Source organism: Poecilia latipinna, unplaced genomic scaffold (genome assembly GCF_001443285.1).
Source record: "Poecilia latipinna isolate Pla-1442-1.1 unplaced genomic scaffold, P_latipinna-1.0 Scaffold59, whole genome shotgun sequence".
Taxonomy (NCBI): Eukaryota; Metazoa; Chordata; class Actinopteri; order Cyprinodontiformes; family Poeciliidae; genus Poecilia; species Poecilia latipinna.
In genome coordinates, this window is record NW_015112675.1 from 493,999 (window position 1) to 513,907 (window position 19,909).

At 39.9% G+C, this 19,909-nt stretch overlaps 1 protein-coding gene across 2 annotated transcripts in view; it reads right to left on the reverse strand.

Annotated features, from left to right (window-relative positions):
• Positions 1-18,127, reverse strand: part of LOC106962053 (tyrosine-protein kinase yes) — a 28,277-nt gene extending 10,150 nt beyond the window's left edge. The window contains exons 1-8 of one of the 2 annotated variants that reach the window (XM_015056208.1): positions 17,538-18,127; positions 7,055-7,361; positions 4,208-4,307; positions 3,158-3,256; positions 2,878-2,981; positions 2,348-2,497; positions 1,901-2,056; positions 340-519 (exon numbers count right to left, since the gene is read on the reverse strand). In XM_015056208.1, the coding sequence (XP_014911694.1) occupies positions 340-519; positions 1,901-2,056; positions 2,348-2,497; positions 2,878-2,981; positions 3,158-3,256; positions 4,208-4,307; positions 7,055-7,352 (1,087 nt within the window). In that variant the 5' untranslated portion in view covers positions 7,353-7,361; positions 17,538-18,127. Of the gene's footprint in view, positions 1-339; positions 520-1,900; positions 2,057-2,347; positions 2,498-2,877; positions 2,982-3,157; positions 3,257-4,207; positions 4,308-7,054; positions 7,362-11,741; positions 11,832-17,537 lie in introns of those variants that run through there. The other variant, XM_015056216.1, reaches the window with a different exon arrangement.
• Between the last annotated feature and the right edge of the window lie 1,782 nt (positions 18,128-19,909).

The following is a 19,909-nucleotide window of genomic DNA, read 5'->3' on the forward strand; positions in this document are numbered from 1 at the left end:
CCCCCCGACACTTCTACTAAAAAAAAAAAAAAAAAAAGTGCTGCTGCAGCTGAAGGTGCAAAAACCTCCAACAAAACTGCTGCAGTCTTCAGTTCCAGCCTTCAGGGAACAACAGGGGGCTCTCAACCAGAACAGCATATCAATTAAAAATGCCTGCAATATTTAAATTCTTCCTTCAAGGAAATCTCCATGCATTAATCCGACTCATGCTGTAAAGATTGGTTTTACCATACGCCTCTTTTAAAACAGAACTCAGTAGGATTGCGTGAAAATAAAGACGGGTTGTGCTTTTTTTTTTTTTTTCAGGGGGGAAAAACACGTAATGTTTGTTTCGGTTACCTTTGGACATGTACTCTGTGACGATATAGATGGGCTCCTCAGACACAACAGCATAAAGAGGCACTAGTTTGTCATGCCTGAGTTTCTTCATGATCTGAGCTTCCTGCAGGAAGGCCTCGGGCGACATGGTGCCCGTCTTCAGCGTCTTTATGGCCACTTTGGTGGTGCCGTTCCATGTGCCTGCGGAGACAAAGACAGGAAGCAAAGTGATGGAAGTCACAGGGGGAATCAGTGTGAATAATCGGCTGGGAGTAAGGCCGTATCATTAATTAGGTCTTGTAATTGCTCAGGCGTGTGCTGTCATGCAGCTATGAGCAGATTCAACCTCAGTTAAGAAAGTGGCAGAACAAACGTCTCGGTTCGTCCCTTATTTATCTTTTTCTCCCTCCTCTAAGCGACCACACCGTTTTGTTATCGCATACAATATTGTTCATCTGCATTCTTCAAATCTTTCTGAAGCTCGTATTTTTTTTTTTTTTTTTTACCAATTTTCTTGTCAAAGATGAATCTAATTTTAGAAGAGTCATTTAACCTTTTCACCAGAACTGACCATCTATCGGACATCTTTTGTGGAATCGATTTATTTCATTGCTCATTTAAAGACTTAAACGTCAAACGTTTCTCTCTCTCTCTCTCTCTCTTTTTCTCGCAATTATCAGTTTTGCGTCTGAGGGAAATATTTGAAGGCAGCAGTTTGGGGTATTCTCAAATGTAAAACACGCAACCAAAGAAAAGCTTCAATCCTAACAACCTAGGCAAAGCCATGAAAACATTATCTGTCAGGTTTCAAGAACGCCCGTGAAATAAAAGCTTATTTCAACAAAACTTTAAAGTCACGATGAAGGACAGCCTTGGTCAGAGTGTGAAGTGTGTGCTCTTGCAATGGAAAACGTCTGGAATGCTACATCTCTTTCATTGCTTTTTCAGGTTGCTCATGTCTCTCCTTTATTTAGTTCAGAGAAATATGTTGACAATTGGACCTTTTTTTTTTTTTTTTACTCCACATGTCTGGTCTAAACAAACATGCTCAGTAAACCAGTCTGATCAACTCTTCAGAAACATTTTATTCACAAATGAATGTATTTGTCCAGATATGTTTTCAACTTTTAACCCTATTTAAATTTTTTTTCTGACGGAAGAAAACACCTTTTATGGTGAGGCTTGCTGATTGTGTGTCCCCCCCCCACCCCCAAGAAACTGTTAAATGTTTGATTGATGTTAATGACTGTACAGAAAATGAGTAAAAACAGTCACAGGTAAAGCAAGAGAAGTATAAAAAAAAAACAAGTGTACGACTAATAATCAGGACCAATTTAAAATGAGCAAAAAGTCGGCATCCCTGGATTCCACGCATAAATACGAGGTGGTTTAAAAGTTTTGCACAGTTCTGTGGCATCAGCTGTTAACATGTTGAGATAAAGAGGACACAACAAACAAAGGAAGCAACTGAAGGAAGTGGATAACTCCCCAGTTTTGACACCAACGGAAAGACACTACAGACAAAGAGTCTCCTTATTATCTGCATCCACTTCTGGTAAACATGTACAAGCTTTGTTCTTACCCATCCACACTTCTCCGAAGCATCCCTGGCCCAGTTTGACCTCCAGCTGCAGCGACTCCCTCGGGATCTCCCAGGCATCTTTAGCGAGCCCCTGAGTCTGAGGCTTGACCGTGGGGCAGACCGTGGTCAGCTTGTGGCAGAGTCCGTCAGCGTGCTCTGCGACACAGAGGCACAAAAAGCTGCTACAAGGATGCTCCGCTTTCACAAAGCTTTTTAAAATCACCGGAAGAACCTCTCTGGGGTCACAGTGAAATCGAGCGGAATCACAGAGACTTAACCGGAGGCGTCCTCAGGCTGAAGACGTCGCCAAATCTGACGGTATAACGTCAACTATTATTAAAATTAAAGAGCGTTCAGCTCCCTTGGCAACACAGCGAGGTGTGTGGCACAGAGCAATTTTCAAGACAATTCTCCAAGGTCTGACTGCAGGGAAGGACAGGACCGTACCTGTGTAGTGTTTGACGAGCTTCGGCAGCGTGTCGAACTGGGCTCGCGTGGTGATGTAGTAGCCCCCGTTATCCAGCTTGCGGATCTTGTAGTGCTTCACGTTGTCTCCTTTGGCTTCATCCCAGTCGCGTATGGACAGAGAATAAGCACCTGAGGCGCGACAAAGAAAGGTCAAAGACCAGTTTGAAAAGTTATGAACTGGGCTGGGACAGGCGGTTTTCTGGGAATCTGTTCACAAGTGGAGAATGAATCAGTGGATATGTGCCAAAGATTCCTGAAAGACAGTTTTATATATATATATATATATATATATATATATATATATATATATATATATATATATATATATATATATATTTCTAACCTTCCTAACTTACTTTAAGCTCATCGTGAGAGCTAAAAGAAGCCTCCAAAAGCCTTAAAATGTCACAGAGAGGCTTACGGCAGACTTTTGCTCATGTTTGCTCAGTAAAACCAGAAAGAATCGCAGACGCTGAATGAAAAATGTTCAAAAAGAAGGAACGTCTGACCTTTAGTTGTTTCACTCTCCCGCACCAGGAAAGTCCCTCGATTATTCCCGGGATTGAGCAGCAGCCTCTCAGCATCTTTGCGCCCCATTTTGCCAAAGTACCACCTGTGAAACGAAAACAGCATATGAGCAGAGAACCCAGCAGATTCTGGCTCACAGAAAAGGGTGTGAAGTCAATAATGTTGGACTGCACTGAGACATCCACACTCATGCTACAGCCTCTACTCTCTGACACACACACACTCTGCAGACAGAGGCTAGGAGAGACAAGCCAGTCTTACTCTTCAGCCTGAATGGAGTCGGCGGGGGCCACATAATTGCTGGGGATGTAGCCCTTCTTCCCGGTGTTAATGGAGCGAGCCTCCCACCAGTCTCCTTCGCTGTAAGAGAATAATGACACGGGAGAGAGCACATAGATGATTTGTTCATTCAACTGTCAACTGTCGGGACTGAGGCTTATACGTATATATGGCAGAGTGACTCAGAGCAACAATGAAACACTGGTAATGGTACTTAATCATTTTCTGTCCAACTCTATAATGAAAGAGGTTCTGCAAAAAATCTGCGACATGAACTTGGTTATGAAATGAAATAAATCTGTTTCTCATTGAAAGTGTGCAGCCACAAGCTACTTTTGCTGTTGGAGGTTTACATATGTTATAATGTATACAGCATACAATGTCAAATTTGAATTTGTTGCATGTATACATACACTCCTACAAATATTTGATTAAGGTCCCTTTAAGGTCTGGTTTACTTCTACCAATTGTTTTCTGCAGACATCAAAAAAGTGGTGATTTATGACCTGTGAGTTTTTATGCCACAGGTTTGGCCTCTAAGAATAACCCAAAAAATCTTAGATGGTTTTAAAAATGTTATTTCAGAATCTTGATGACAGCCAACATTTTTTTTATTGCAAAATCAGTTTTGATGTGTTTAAGATGATTATCAAACTGAAACACTAACATATCTTCAAATTTCAACTGAATAGCTGTTGATTTGAGGTAAGCAATGTCCTTTCACCCGAGGGTCATATTTTGGGTCAAATAGTGAAAAATCAATTTTGGGCAAAAAATACACATTAAATTCAAACTTCTGCACCCAAAAATAGTTTATAAACTGCCCTACGTTAATTAGTTGTTTAATCAATCCATTGTGGAAAAAAGAATAATTCAAATATATTGTTGAAGTCTTAAAATCGTAATAAACTCCATTGCCTACGATGAGTGAATGTAGACTTCTGACCACTACTGCAAGTCATTCATGAACACTAAATAGAGCCAGATCCTCCATGGAAACAGTTATTGGCGAGAAACTGAGGAGATTCTTACGTATTGTTGATGATCTGAAAGCGATCCCCCTTTTTAAACGTAAGATCATCTGATGTTCTGGCTTCGTAGTCGTACAAGGCAACAAAGAAGGTGACGCCACCTGAAAATAAGAAAACAAAACCCACAGTTGAAGACCACGGTCGCGTAGAAAGCATTACAAAATATGCCAGAGTAAGACAGCTGAGACAGATACAGGCACATTTGGCTAAAGTGTCAGTATTTGCCTTTTTGTGTAATTTCACTGTGCAGGTACCAGGTCTACATCCACAGAGACACATAAAGACAGTTACAAAGTTGGCCTTCTATCGCTTAAAGAATGTTTCCCTTAATAAAAAAAGGACCAATGTTCCTGCAAGATCTCGAGAACCTCGTCCATGCAATTATCTCTAGTTGAATTAATTACTGCAATTGGATCTTCAGAGCTCTGCCTAAAAAAAAAACAGACAACTGCAGCTGATACAGAACGCTGACATCCTGAAATAGACACAATTCAGTCCAACAGTGAGGGGGAGGGGGGGAATTAAGTTCATTTTTATTCAGTGTATGTAAACATCTGGCATCAGCTATAAAGATGACAGATGGAATCTGACAATACCATTGTTACGTAGGTCAAAGAAAATTCTATGTATATCCAACCTGTTGGCAGAAATACGACATTTCTTTGAGTCATAATTCAGATCAGGTTGGTGGCTTTGATTTATTAGAACATGACCTCAAATGAACCATTAAAAGCCACCTGTCGTTATTGCATGGTATAAATCGGCTCGTTCTTTGCATCCCATGACAGCATCCTGTAAACCAACATGCCTACTGTGCAGAAGCCTTCCCACGCGGAGGCCTTTCATGACAACAATGCTGTCAACAATAATCCTATTATCACCTGCAGAAAGCAAACACCAACCCAGCGACGCGTCTAAGAGCAGATAATCCAACACCGGGGAGGATTACAACCGAAATCCCATCTAAACAGGAGGGTCTGATCATCAGTTCTTTTCTCTGTGGATGAAGGCTGACAGAAAGACTTGTATAAAAATGTATCAGCGTAAAATAACAATGACACAGAGGCAGAAGGTTTCGGTATGAAACAGGATTAGTGGCTTGTAAACACCTCATTCAGTATTCTATGAAAAAAGTCCCTAAAAACATCAAGAATAACCCCACAAAAACTGTTAATTACACATCTAAAAATCATATTTCTCTGAGTACTCCAGCCCTCGCCTCCCTGTCCAAAGACATGTTAGGTCAGTTCTCTAAATTGCTCTTAGGAATGTGTCTATTGATGCATCATTGTATTTCCTGTGTGTCTCTGTGTTGTCCTGACCTTTCCAGGGTGGGCCCCATTTGCAGTACTTCTTAAAAGTACAAATTTTCTTAAGTATAGCTAGAAAACAATGCAAAACAAGTTCACAGTTTACTTTTTGCAATGTCTTCTCCATATTGCAAAAATGTTTAAACAATGGTGACCCTATGTACTGCATGTTAGGCCAAATAATATAGTATTATCATTTAAATTATAAAAACTGTCACTTTTATTCAGATTTTCTGTTTCTTTGTAAATTATTATAATGTGTTTATGTATTAGAAGATAATATAAATACTAAAAACACAAACCATTCAAAATGCAAATTCAAAATTTAAAAACTTTAATAAAATGTTTAATTTAAATCCAAATTTAGTAGTTATTTTCAAACTCTATGGCGTCTATGCAAACAGTTAATTATTCAGTTTCTTTAATCGACAGCTGGAGTAAACAAAATGCACATGCTGATTTAAACGACATCTCAGGTTGACAGGAAGGCTGTTCTGAAGCTGACAGAGATGGGAACTAAACACTGCCTCTTCTTCTTTAGTCTTGAAAACACAGAGAAAGCAGGTCTCTAATAATGTAGGGAGTCTCTATCTAGGGTTTGAAGACAAAAGCAAACGTCCAGTCCTGGCTACACTCTCTCAAAATCCTCTGAAAGGATCTCAAACCCTGACGAAAACAAACCTCAACCTTTGGGTCAAAAATTCTAGCGAGAAGCAACACTGTGGCTAACAAAAACGACACCATCTCCACTGTAAAACACGATGATGGCAGTAATTATGCATCAGGGAAAATCCGAGTTTTAATAAGGTGGCTGAAAACATGAATATTTTTAATTACTGGTCAGTTTTGGGCAACAAAACGTCAGGAACCCAATTGTTCAGTATAACTGTGAGTCAAAGCATACGTCCAAATCTACAAAACAAAGACTCAAAAGGAAGAAAATTCATTTTGAATGAGTTTTGTCCTCCATTAACTCTAAAATATAATCTGCGAGGTTAACTGGCAGGCTATTGACAAATGAGACAGAGCTGGAGAACTTTTACAAAGTGGTGTCCATATGTGAGAAACTCCTACCAGAAACTCAAACTAAAGTCATTCAACTCAATATTAGTTAAATATTGACTTATGTAACCAGGTTACTGCAGCATCTTTGGTCTGTTTTCAGTTTAAATGTGCAGGAAGTACAATATATTAAAGGAAAAAGATGTTTTTGACACTATTAATTATGATTTAATCTTTTACAGTTTTCAAACTCACCATATTAACTCAACAATGGTCATTAATACTGACAATTGGATGTTTTTGTCTTTAACTGACCAAACAATTTATCTTTTTGGACTGGCTGTAAAGTGCATTGAGCAGCTCAACAAAATGAATTCAGTCAAATGTCAGCGGCGGGCATTGGCAGCGTGATTTCAGGACGTTTAAATCTGACGAGAAATATTTGAAAGCAAATACATTCAAAATGTAAAGAGAAAAACTACTAGGGCAGTGGCAATGTAACGACGTAAAGTTTTAAGAAAGAAAACTCTACTCACTAGAGACGGCACCAGAGAAGGAGTTGGACATGGGACCAGAGAAGGAGGTCGACGCTCCTCCAAAGGGAGTCATGGCAGAGGAGGAGCCTCCGAACGGAGTGAGGGCGTGGTTGAAATTCAGAGCTGCGGAGCTGGAGGAAGACGCGGGAGCCTGATTCTGCTGCGTCTGCGTCGGGTCTGGCCCGTAGTGGCCGACGTGAGGCACGGCGGCAGAGGCGCTGGGGTCAGACCGTGAGGAATTCTCGGTCTGATACTTCATGGTGGGACCTTTGTTTTCTTTGCTCTTCACGCAGCCCATCGTCTCAGCCTGCACGGACAGACAAAACAAAAAGAGATCCATTTAACGCAAACAGAATCTGGAGAAGTGCATGGTGTTGCGTGAAAGGCCATACAGGGAGGAGCCTGGATTAGGAATCGTGACATATGGTTTGCCAGCTCTGGTACAAATGTTATGAAATCAAAGTGTAATGACCTGATATTTCCATGTTAATCATTTTGTTGCTGCTCCAACCACTAAGACTTTAAGCCCTGTTGTAACTGGGACATATGGTGAATTCTAAATCTGCTTTTGAACATAGCTATGAACAATGAGTCTCTGAATATACTGAGGTAGAGAGATATCTAGAGAGATAACATGTAAGAGAACCACTAAGTTTTATGATACTACACTACAATAGTTTGGCAAAGTATGAACACTTTGATTTTTATTTTTTATGGCTTGGTGAAAATTCAGACTATCATCTAACTATGGAATCTGTGCTGAGACTTGAAAATTGATGTTTATAGATACTTTCTATCAAATCTCTTTTTTTCCCTCACAACTACTGAATGTTATTAAGAACTATAACAAAGCAAATTGAGCGACTATCAGAACTCATCACAATCATTTTGGCAACTGACTGTAAAATCCAAAAAGTCAGATTATGGAGAATCCCTCTTTAATCAAACATTACTATTACAGATTGCCCATAACTGTCTGTTCATGTATATTCCATAGATTGTGACATATTTAGTAGATTTTTCTGTTTTTATTATTGTTAGAAAGGTGCAGCCACATAGTTTTATTATTGTGTTCTCTTTGTGCATTTGGGTTTAGTTTCTTAGGTATGTGTTAGTTTCCACCACCCCCCCCCCACAATCCTCCTTGATTTATAGTTATTTTTGAGTCTTAGTTCAACTTCCTCTGTATTCATTAGTCTCCCTCCCTCAGTGTCCATACTTTACTGTTACCACAACCATTCCAGATTGAATCTAATTAGTTAATCTGGTTAGTTGATCCTACTCTCAACATACAAAAAGATTTGTTCTATTAAGTTATAAGTAGAAACACAAGCAGCAGTAGAACCTGTCCTTTAGAATAATCCAAAGAAAAGTGGTGCCGACTAGCATGATGGCACACTGGTGAAGCAGTAGCTGCAAAGATATCAGGCTACTTTATTACTCAGTCAACATCATGCAACGATTAGTCAAAGAGGTGTAGCATTCTCTCATTCTGCAGCCGTGGCCTTAAGGTTAGGAGGGTGTATTATGTCTTATCTTAGAAGGAGGTGCTTAATTGAGAGTTCACAGAGTTCTTCGGATTTACTGCCAAGCGATTCAACAAAATGGGCATTTTTCAAACATTTTAAAGCAGTTTGCACAGATAAAATGTTGCAGGTGCTTAAATTGTAGGCTGCAGCAACGGTTGCCTTAAGAAAACTAACTTTAGACGTAATAAGGCACTTCAGAGGTTTCTAAGTAACAGATTTCTTACAAAGGGTCTGAAGTCAGTGTGGCTATAAATCCACCGTCTGACTTTAGATGTTCAGCCAACATGCTGAGAATGGTGGCACGGAGTAGAGACGTACAGTTCCCGAGCCAGACGCTGCTTCCAGCCTCAGGATGAAACAACTGTCATGGAAAGCAGAGGCAGGCTTCATCCTGTCAACTACGGCAGGAGGTGGAGGGGTCTAAATTTCATTAGAAAAACTGATGAAAGTCTGCTGATTTTGCTCAGGGCTTACCTAGCCAAGCTGACCAGAAAACAGGAAGACTTTTCCATCTGTTCAACTAAACCACCACTATATTTATGTTATTTTATATCGACAATAAGCAAAAAAGCTTAATAAATATAACCTATTGATTTTTTTAAGTAAGGCCTACAAGGTACAATGAGGCTGAAAACTGATTTACGTTTCATTTGTTGTATCGCTCATATTAAAGTAGGTAACGTCAACCCTTTGTTTGTAGCTATTTGAAGAGAACAGCAGTAGTGGTAGAAAAGCTGAACAATAATGAAAGTCCTATTCTTCTGCCTAAACCACATTTGCAAAAACTCAGTCTTGTAAAATGGCACAAGAAAAGCAAATTTCTGCTGTTATGACTTCTGGGGGATAAAGTCTTAGACTTGCAGGGTGAATGTTAAAGAAAATACCTCAAACACAGATCAAAAGCACATATTGTACCTCTTAAGTCCCTGACAAAGATCGTTAGAGAAAATGCACAGCAATAATTGTCGAGATGAAGAACAGACTTTAGAATACTTTTGTAAGTTTACAAGTCACTGAATGGCTTCGCACCAAAACATGTCGCCATTGTGTGAACCTACCAGACCACTCAGGTCTTTTGGTCCAAGTCTATCCATCCCTGGAGTCAGAATCAAACGTGGAGAAGAGGCATTCAGTTTTTATGCTCCTCTAATCTAAAACAAACTTCCAGAAAACTGCAAAACAGCAAAAACACTGAGATCCTTTAAATCAAGGAGAAATATCCATTTGGTCAGAGCTGTCTCTGATCAAAACAGCTGGAACATAATCTGTTTTTCAACTTTCTATTGTCCTTCCTTACTCTATTTTCTTTATTTCGCTTGTTAACCGTTTTATTTTTCTACTTTGTGTGAAGTACTCTGAATTGCCACGTTTCTGAAAATGTGCTGTAAAAAAATAAAACTGCCTTGCCTCTAAATCCCCGCCAATAAGTCCGGCGCAGCGAGTTCAAATAAAAATTCATCCGAGTGTTTGTGTAGGCACAAATGAAAAAAAACGATTTTGACCTTTCTGCGCGTGGAGCAGGAGAAACGGCAAAGCGAGACAGCAGGCCTGGCTGAATGAAAGGGGGGCAGCCAGGCACACACGGTGCCAGCTCTCCCAGCTGGAACTACTAGGAGGATTACAAGGGTGAAGGATTTACTCAAAGAGGATAATAACAGAAAACAAAGTAAGAGTGACCACCAGGTTCCGTGGGGGTGTGTAGTCATTTTGGCCAAGCTCACACTGCCTGTAATGTCACACAGAAGCCTGACTTTGCCCAGAGCTAAAGCCAGACAACTCGCTGTCAGTCGGATAAATCAGACAGCTGTTGCATAACGACGCCGTTTTCTTTTTTTTATATACAAATTCAACAACTGAAGAGTGCATCGTCCTAGACAGAAAATGTAAGAATTATAACGTGTCATGCGACATTTAAGACATAATATTAATTAGTATAAGCTACTCCTTAAGATTTCAAACAAATAAATAAAGCATAAATAGGCAAATACTAGACCTGATAATATTGCTGCTGCTACTACCACAAGTAGGAAGGCTAATTTGTAAAAAAAATTATATAGTACAATAATAATAATAATAATAATAATAGCAACATAAGTTACATTTTTTTAAATAAAATTTTAGCAAAATATTGAATAATTACATAATAGTTAAACATCATCATTATTCAGAGTAATAAATATGCAAATATTTAAATTAAAATTTTAGGTTTACCCATACTACCAGGAACAAACTGATTTAAAAACAAATCATCATCACAATTCAGTAGATACAGGATGATAACAAATTATTTAATGCGTAAATTAAATTGCCACCACTGTTGCAGTACAACTTTTACAATACTGCTAAGCAACAAACAAATTAAAAAGAGGAAATGAATTAATGATTGTAAGATAGATAAAAATGAAAAAAATATCAGCAACATCATTACCATCAAATATGAACTATATGATAAATAATGATACCATTCTTACCATTCTTTCCTCTGCAATTGTATATCTAAATGTAATGTAATGAATGCAATATTAGTTTAGTGCAGCAAAGTCATTAAAAACAGAGGGACAATCTGGAATCACATCTGTGTGTTTGTTCCTGTTTGCCAAGCTTATGCAACTATGTCTTATAGTACATCTAAAAGCTCAAGATGTCCCTTTGCTGCATATGAGGCAACTTCTGACCAGTACAGCCATGCAGCCACTGGGAAACTATGATGTGCTGCTAATTATAGCAGCTTATTGTAATTGCGGACAACATCCCGCCCCCAGGATGACAGCATGACCTACAAACATAAGAAGACACTCAAAGTCTTCCCAGATGGAGCCAAACACAGCGACAGAGGAAGGAGAAGAGTTCAAACGAGGAAGCTGCATTGACAAGAAGTAAGCATTTACACGAACTGAAGCTCTTTGTGCTCTCTCTTTTGCTTCACAGAGGCTGAAAATCAAACATAAGTGAGCTTGACATTTAAATCAGAATCGAAGTTAAGCAATCAGGAACGGACTGTTTAAAACCTTTTCCTCCAGGCATAGATCTCTTCTTCTGCAGCCAAACTCTGCGTAAATATAAACACGGCTGGGATAAGCACTTGGTCAACGCTGCCAGTGGTCTCTCCTTCATAATCCACAAAAACAGTCAAATATGTGCAATAAAAGCAGCAGTACCTTTCCAGCTAGTGCTTATTTTCCTCCTCATTCCTCTGTCCAGCAAGAAGTGTGGCAGATTAGGCAATAATTTTGCTTAATACCTCTTCCAGCAAGGTCGGACTGCCTGAAGGAATAACAGGGATTTAGTCTGTTGCTCAAGGCCCTTAAAAAAAAATAAAATAAAAAAAAAAGCCAAGACTTGCTGAGATCTGCCTCTATCTGAAAGCATTTGCATTCTTTTAAGGATGATTCTTTGCTGAGTAATAATTGTTATCATTGTCATGTTTTCCAGGAAACACAGAACAAACAAAAACTCTATCCATCTGCAGACATCCTGATTCAGCTCCAGATGTCTGGAGAGGAGAAATCTTTCCACAAACATCCCGACGCACACAGAAGATGCTGCGTGTCCAAAAGGCTCTCTGACTCTTGACCCTCTGTCTTTGGTGCTTTCATTAGTCTCAGAGGCACGCTCTCATGCATCTCTGCGAGTTTGATTTACTAATATTGGCTCTCATACTTCACACTCCAGTAAGTGTGCAGCGACAGCATTGGAGGGATTTCACAGAGGCTCCGGGGTTGTGCACGCTTAACCAAAAACATACCACTTTGAACAGAGATCCGCGGCCAGCTGCGGCACAAAAATAAAAAAAAAAATGCAATGTCTCGCTGAGCTTTAAAGCTAGGAAATCATTCTTTGCATATCCAAGACCTTCCTGTGGTTTCCTTCTTCCATTCCAACCACAGCGTGATCAGTCAAGGCAGGATTTACGAAATGCTGATAAGACAGGGAGAGGTTAGTTTTTTTGTTTTTTTTTTCCTGGCAAAAACTCTCAGGATCACAACTTAAATTTTTTTTTTAAGTTCACAGAAAGAGCAAGTTGGAGGTATGAGAGAAATCCTCACCTACAGTTATATCTGTGAATCTGGAAAGAATCTCAGTGGTCTAGGAATGTTTCACTTTATTACATCCACCTTGATAGTTCTAGGTTCTTAACTCCTCAAGACACTGATTCAACACAGTGTTGGACGCATTCCTTATAGACAGTGTCCCCCACACCACGCATTATACCGCTACCATCACCAGTGGAATCGTTTATAATAGGCAGGGAGATCCATAATTTCATATTTCATACCTCCACCAAAAGCTATTTAGAGATATAATTAAAGTTCACCATGGGTGAAACCTACACCTTCATCTCTACTGCTCAACCCAAAAATGTCATTTCCTTCCAGATGTGGCACCATTTATAGGAAAATAAACAGGTTTTTAACAAGAAATTGTTGACAAGCATTGGTTTCCTTATTTTTGGGCAAGTTTATGTAGCTGGTGGAGTTATAATGTTATTCCCTCATCAGAAACACGCCTGGAGTATTGCTTTTATTCTTTCATGAATAAATGCAACACTTATAAAAGGCGCCTCCCCCACTCCACTCCTTCAAACTAGCAGCAGCAATTAGCAAACACCTGGTGGAACTGCACATCTGCAGACCTTATTATATGAACTATTTCTCAGTCCAGTGCTCTGACGGACTTTTGTAAATGCTTGATAGAAGAGTGTTGTTGTGAGGACGTGATGAAGGCAGGAATTTAAAGATACGTAGGCCTAATTTCAAGATGTTAAAAGTTATGAATTGAGAATTCTTTTAAGTCATGTTTGATATATACGACCGAAGGTGACATTTTGATCGTACTAAAAAAATTATACCATGTGGCTGAAAAACAAATAATCCTGCCCCTTTAACAAAGCTTGCAGAGCTCTGCTGAAAATACAAATAAGCAGATGTAGCAATGATGCAAGCGCACTGTGGATTATTAATGGTCCGAGAGCCGATTCTAAAATAAAACAAGTCTCACTGTTTCAAACAGATTCTTCTCCTCTGGGGTTTAGATCACAAGACATTTGGCTGGATGACAGCCCGGCAGCTGAGCTTAAAGGAAGCATGAGACCGGAGTTCCTCCATCCATCAGCCAGCGCTCCGACTGAAAGCGTGCCCAGCTGTGAGTACAGGCAGGAAGGCGGTCTGTGGAGCCTTGCTGATGTTCAGATCTGCAGCAGATGCTGGCTGCCACCGAGCACCACATTAATTTTAATGCCTAACACACTACATCCAAGTAAGCCTTCAGAGCCTTTCAGAAAACCATCACCAGCTAGTTTGAGTCTTATAGGGGTTAGGGATTTCTGGTTTAAGATTGCCCTGCTATTTAGATCAGATTAGGGCAGATTTAGGAGCAAAAGTACAATTCTATGTTCTACTTTTGATAGTTATTTTGTATATTCTGTGTATACTTAAGTGAACTTTGTATTGTTATAATTGTCTGCACCTTGTGATTATTGTCTTGCATTCTGTACACCGGTGTGCCTCTTGGTCAGGTTTCCCTTTAAAAAGAGTTTTTATATGAATGGATTTTTCTTTTTGTACTTAAGCTTGAGGGCTTAGTACAAATATATTCAACTGATAAAAAGGTGTGGTCTTAATATGTCACATGCTTCCACAAAGTCAGATTTTTTTCATATGTTTAAAAATAATGTGTTGTGCATTTTAACCCAAAACATGTTTCTTCTACAGTCATGGCCAAAAGTTTTGGGAATGATCCAAATGTTATTTACAAAGTCTACTGCTTCAGTTTTTATAATGGCAATTTGCATATACTCCAGAATGTTATAGTGATCAGCTTAACAGCAATTAATTGCAAAGTCAATATTTGCCTAGAAAATGAACTTTATCCCCCAAAACACATTTCTCTAAAACACAAAATCTCTGTTTTGTTCCCTGAGCCAGTTAGTTATCACCTTTGCTTTATGGCAAGGTGCTCCATCATGCTGGAAAAGGCATTGTTCATCACCAAACTGCTCTTGGACGGTTGGGAGAAGTTGCTCTCGGAGGACATTCTGGTACCATTCTTTATTCATGGCTGTGTTTTTAGGCAAGACTGTGAGAGAGCCGACTCCCTTGGCTGAGAAGCAACCTCACACATGAATGGTTTCAGGATGCTTTACAGTTGGCATGAGACAAGACTGGTGGTAGCGCTCACCTCGTCTTCTCCGAACAAGCTGTTTTCCAGATGTCCCAAACAATCGGAAAGGGGATTCATCAGAGAAAATGACTTTACCCCAGTCCTCAGCAGTCCTCTCCCTGCACTTTTGGCAGAATATCAGTCTGTCCCTGATGTTTTTCCTGGAGAGAAGTGGCTTCTTTGCAGCCCTCCTTGAGACCAGGCCTTGCTCCAAGAGTCTCCGCCTCAGTGCATGCAGATTCACTCACATCTGCCTGCTGCCATTCCTGAGCAAGCTCTGCACTGCTGGTAGCCTGATCCCACAGCTGAAACACTTTTAAGAGACGGTCCTGGCGCTTGCTGGTCTTTATTGGGCACCCTGGAGCCTTTATGGCAACAATGGAACCTCTCTCCTTGAAGTTCTTGATGATGTGATAGATTGTTGACTGAGGTGCCATCTTTCTAGCTGCGATACTCTTCCCTGTTAGGCCATTTTTGTGCAGTGCAATGATGACTGCACAAAAGATAACCATGGTTCACAGAAGAGAAACAATGATGCCAAGCACCAGCCTCTTTTTAAAGTGTCCAGTGGTGTCATTCTTACTTAATCATGACAGATTGATCTCCAGCCCTGTCCTCATCAACACCCACACCTGTGTTAATGGAGCAATCACTGAAACAATGTTAGCTGGTCCTTTTAAGGCAGGGCTGCAATGAAGTTTAAATGTGTTTTGTTCATTTTCTAGGCAAATATTGACTTTGCAATTAATTGCTGTTAAGCTGATCACTCTTTATAACATTCTGGAGTATATGCAAATTTCCATTATAAAAACTGAAGCAATAGACTTTGTAAATATTAACATTTGAATCATTCCCAAAACTTTTGGCCATGACTGTACACACATGAAAACCAGAGGGCAGCAGCTCATGTGCAAATATAATACTTGTGTCATTCTCAAAACTTTTGGCCATGACTGTATTATGTACCTTATTTGAGTTAAATGTCTATGTTGACATTTGCTCCATTTCTTAAAGAGTGTAAGTGAACGTGGTTAAACTTATTTATAGCATATTCGTTTTCACCATTTTCTAATTTAATAATCACAAAATAGTGCATAGTTGTGAAGTAAAGGAAAAAGGGCACATGATATATTTTTGTTTACAATATCTGATAGGCAACATGTGAATTCGTATTCACATGGACTTGATCTTTGCCTCTGTAAAATCCAGTGCATTTGTCAAAAAGCTAGTTTCAGAAGCGGAGGCAGGGGTTTGGGTGGAGTGGATTCTACACTGTGTTTGCAAATGCTTGCTATTAGACAACCTGAAAAGAAATAAAAAATTTACATAAAAGTCTCAAATGTAAATGAAAGTGTCAACCTCGAAGAACCCAACTCGTGCTTTGGTCTCATGTTTTCTTGGCAGAAGGTCTTACTGTAACTCTCATGCGAACCACCGCCATAAAATTCGATCAAACAATACCTAAATGTCGCAACGATCATCCCATATTTACTTTACTTACTCACTTGCTACAATAATCAGGTTCTCTGTCTGACTGATGAAGTGTCACTCACCTCACTCATACACATGCTTGGACCCACCCAGCATGTGTGTATTGGACTCACAATGGATTTCTTACCACATAGATTGACAACACACAACTCCTGCAGGTCTAAACTGATTCTCAGTCTGATATTAAGAAAAAAAGCATTCAACTTGAGCAACACATCTAGGACCCATAGGTCTCCCTTTTTACCCAGACTACATTACAGGGACTTTGGCCCTGCTTTCTGATATTTCAACTAATAAATGAATTGCCCATTTGGGAGCCCTCATAAGACTGTACACAGAGCATCGACCTTTCATTCTCAGACTGAAAGGTCAATGCTTTCATTGACCTGAAAAAGAAAAAAAAAAATAGGTGCGGTACCCATCTACAACTGGTGATGTTCTATTCTGTCCCAAAGCCAGGGTGACAAACATCACCCTGTGTCTGTGATAAGACATAAAATGTTATTTCATTTGTCCTATTTAAACCCATTTTAGATACACTAACACACAGCCAGATAAGAAAACGGGTGACAGCAGCTTTAATAGCGGCACTCCCAACTCTCCAGGTCCAGGCTACCTTAAAAGGTTTGAAAGCAGCTGATTCAGGTAGAGTTGTGCAAAGAGCTGTTCAGGATGTGACATGTTACTGAATCATTTTCGTAAAACAGCTCTAATCTTAAGACATTCTGTGGACTTTGTGCTGATGACAGGCATAGAGAAACTCTAGCTGTTAAAAAAAAAAAGAATCTTGATGCTCCAGAGGGCTGAATCAGCATGACTCACGAGTGGGTTAAGAATTTAACAGTTTACCAAAATGATAAGCTACTTTAGAAAACCCATTAAAACCCACAAATCAGCTGTGTAAATTATAAATATTTGAGTTAAACGCATTGCAATACGGCAATAAAATGAGTTGGAAGTTTTCATTTACACCATAATGATATGTCAACGTTTCTGTTTCTTGTAATAAAGCTATAATTATATGCAATTTTCCAGATTAAAAATTTTCCAGGGAATTAGTGTTTTTTTTTTGTTTTGTTTTTGTTCCCACTGGGATTAAATTCGTGCATTGCCTTTTCCTTTTCTTAAATATAACACATTGGTGAATAAAAAAACAGTAGCATATAATCAGCTCAGTGTTGGCAGTGCTTGCAGTCCTTTGTTGATGACAGGTCACACAGCGGAGCAGCTGGCCCTTCTTGTTTTAATCATCCTGCTCTGACAAAGAAACAAATAATTACATTCCTTATTATTTTTGCCTTTACCTTCCCGGTCCTTCCAGTGTGATTTTTCTTCCTATTTTCACCACTTTCTCCTTGAATCAGTTCGGGACAAAGTAAATCCGAGTTATTCCAGCCGGGACCGATCCGCCTTCATCCTCCTCACTTCATCCATCCAGCGGTTTGGTTTTTAAGTTAAATCAAGTGTTGCAGTCCTGAAGGCTGATGTTGGCGCTGCAAGAGGCTGTCATTTTCCTTCATGTGGAGAAATCGCTGAAGGAAAAATCCTGCAGAGGCATGCCTGCTGATGGAAAACAAAGAGGAAGGAGGAAAAGTGGGATCCTGGAGTATCCCGGAGAGATGGAGCCTCCTCTCCACTTCCTACTACCAAACTTCCATCAACCCCCACACAACAACATGGCCGACCCAGCCTGCGGGACTGGAGCCACGCAGCTGGAGACGCAGACACGGAGCCGTCTGGTGCAGCTGGTCTGAGCGCAGCCGCGGCGTGAAATATTCACGCGAAAAACCTTGCGCTGGGTAAAATAACAAAGAGCCGAAGGGAAATGGATGGGTGAAAACAAGCAGACCGGCCCGAGGAGGATTTTTAATCTCCAAAAAAAAAAAAAAAAAAAAGGAGTAGTCACTTGTACCGTTACCGTTCACAAATGTAAATTTGTGGCGCCCTCTGCTGGTTTTATACATCTATTGCATGTCAAACTTCACTGAGTGAAGACTACGTAAAAGAGCATTTCCGATATTTATGACCAGCTTTGTAGTTCTTTTAACGCATGCAAAATACAACAGATTGTTCAATAGATAGGTTTTTGGGTCTTTTATGTTGAAATTCTTGGAAACAATTTTTGTACAGAGCTATAACAAAATATTTGCCAGCGTTAGAGGAGGATCAATATGTAGACAGGAGTTCGGGAGGCTCATGATAAAAAAATCTTTAATAAGGAAAATGAAAACGACTGACAAAAATCAGGAACAGGAAAGCGAGAAACTTAAATACTGATCAAGAGAAGGAAGTGACAAATAAACCAGAAGAGCAGGTTAGTAGTGAGGTTAGTAGTGGCATCTCGGGAAGAAAGTTTGCTGAAAAAAATTAGGAGATGTGCAACAGCTGTACAGAAAAACAGGCAGAGGGAAAGGAGAAAAAAACTCAACAAATAGAAGAAGACCCTGAAACAAACATAAACACTAACAGAAAGAAACAAAACTCAGGAAACCCACCAAAGATGAGAATAATTGAACTAACACAAAGATAAAAGGTCTAAGTAAATAAGCAACAATGAAATGATCAAAACAGAAACAGAATTGAAAACCAAATGTCCAACACCTAAGGACCATAACAAGACTTCAACCAAGTCAAAAGGATGCTAATGATTCCTTGTTCTAGTGCTGTGGAAGAAATCCTTCATTGATCTGGTACCAAAGAAAGATCATCCATCAGTCCTCAACAACCTTTTCCCATGACATCACATTTCATGAAGGTCCTAAGGAGACTCCTTTTGACTCCCACTAGTTAAGTTTGATTGAGGCCTCCATCTGTCTGCAGTGTCTGGCCAGGTGATCAGCAGCAAAGTGGTGCCACCAAGAACTATACTCTCCCCAATCTTTTTTCACTATACCTCATTCTTTGAGTACAAATCAGAGTCCTGCCATCTCCAGAAATACTTTGACAAGTCTGCAGATGCCGCTGTGTCAGTTATGTACAGGAAGCTGAGTACAGAGATATGGTGGTGGTGGAAACCATTATCTTATCTTGAATGTGAACAAAACATAGGAGATAGCTGTAGCTTTCAGGAGAAACGGGAATAGATCAAACACTATTTCCATGATGGGAAATGAAGTGGGGGTAGCAATAGAGTGTAAGTTCCCTACACTGAGTGCTTATCTAGACTGAAAGCTGTACTACAGCTGCAAAAGTGAAGCTGCTTATTTAGGTTTCTGTGTTCTGTTGAGTCGCTGTGTTGTGCCCGGCTACCCTTTGATTGTTTCCCCTGATTGTCTCCCTGAGTGTTTAATCCCACCTTTGTTCCCTGCTCCTGGTCAGATGTTCATCTCACGTCTGTCTAGTGTCAGCTGTCAGTTATCTTGATTTACTAGTTGCTACCAGACTATGAGGTTTTGTCACTGCTCATCTGTGCTGCCTGGATTTTGTGAAATCGTTTCTTCATTAACACCTTCATCGTTTACGCCTCATCCTGGGTCCAGCCGCGTTTCTGCCTCACCACCACAAACCGCAAATCATGACAAATTTGCTGTAATGCAGAGACTATGGGAGACACTTCCTGCCCACAGCAATCACCATCTATAATGTCTGTTTAAAGAAACTTTGATATTTTGTGTTAGAGCGTTCAATCCCCCTAATGCACATGTGACAAACTCAAGGCCCGTGGGCCACATGTGGC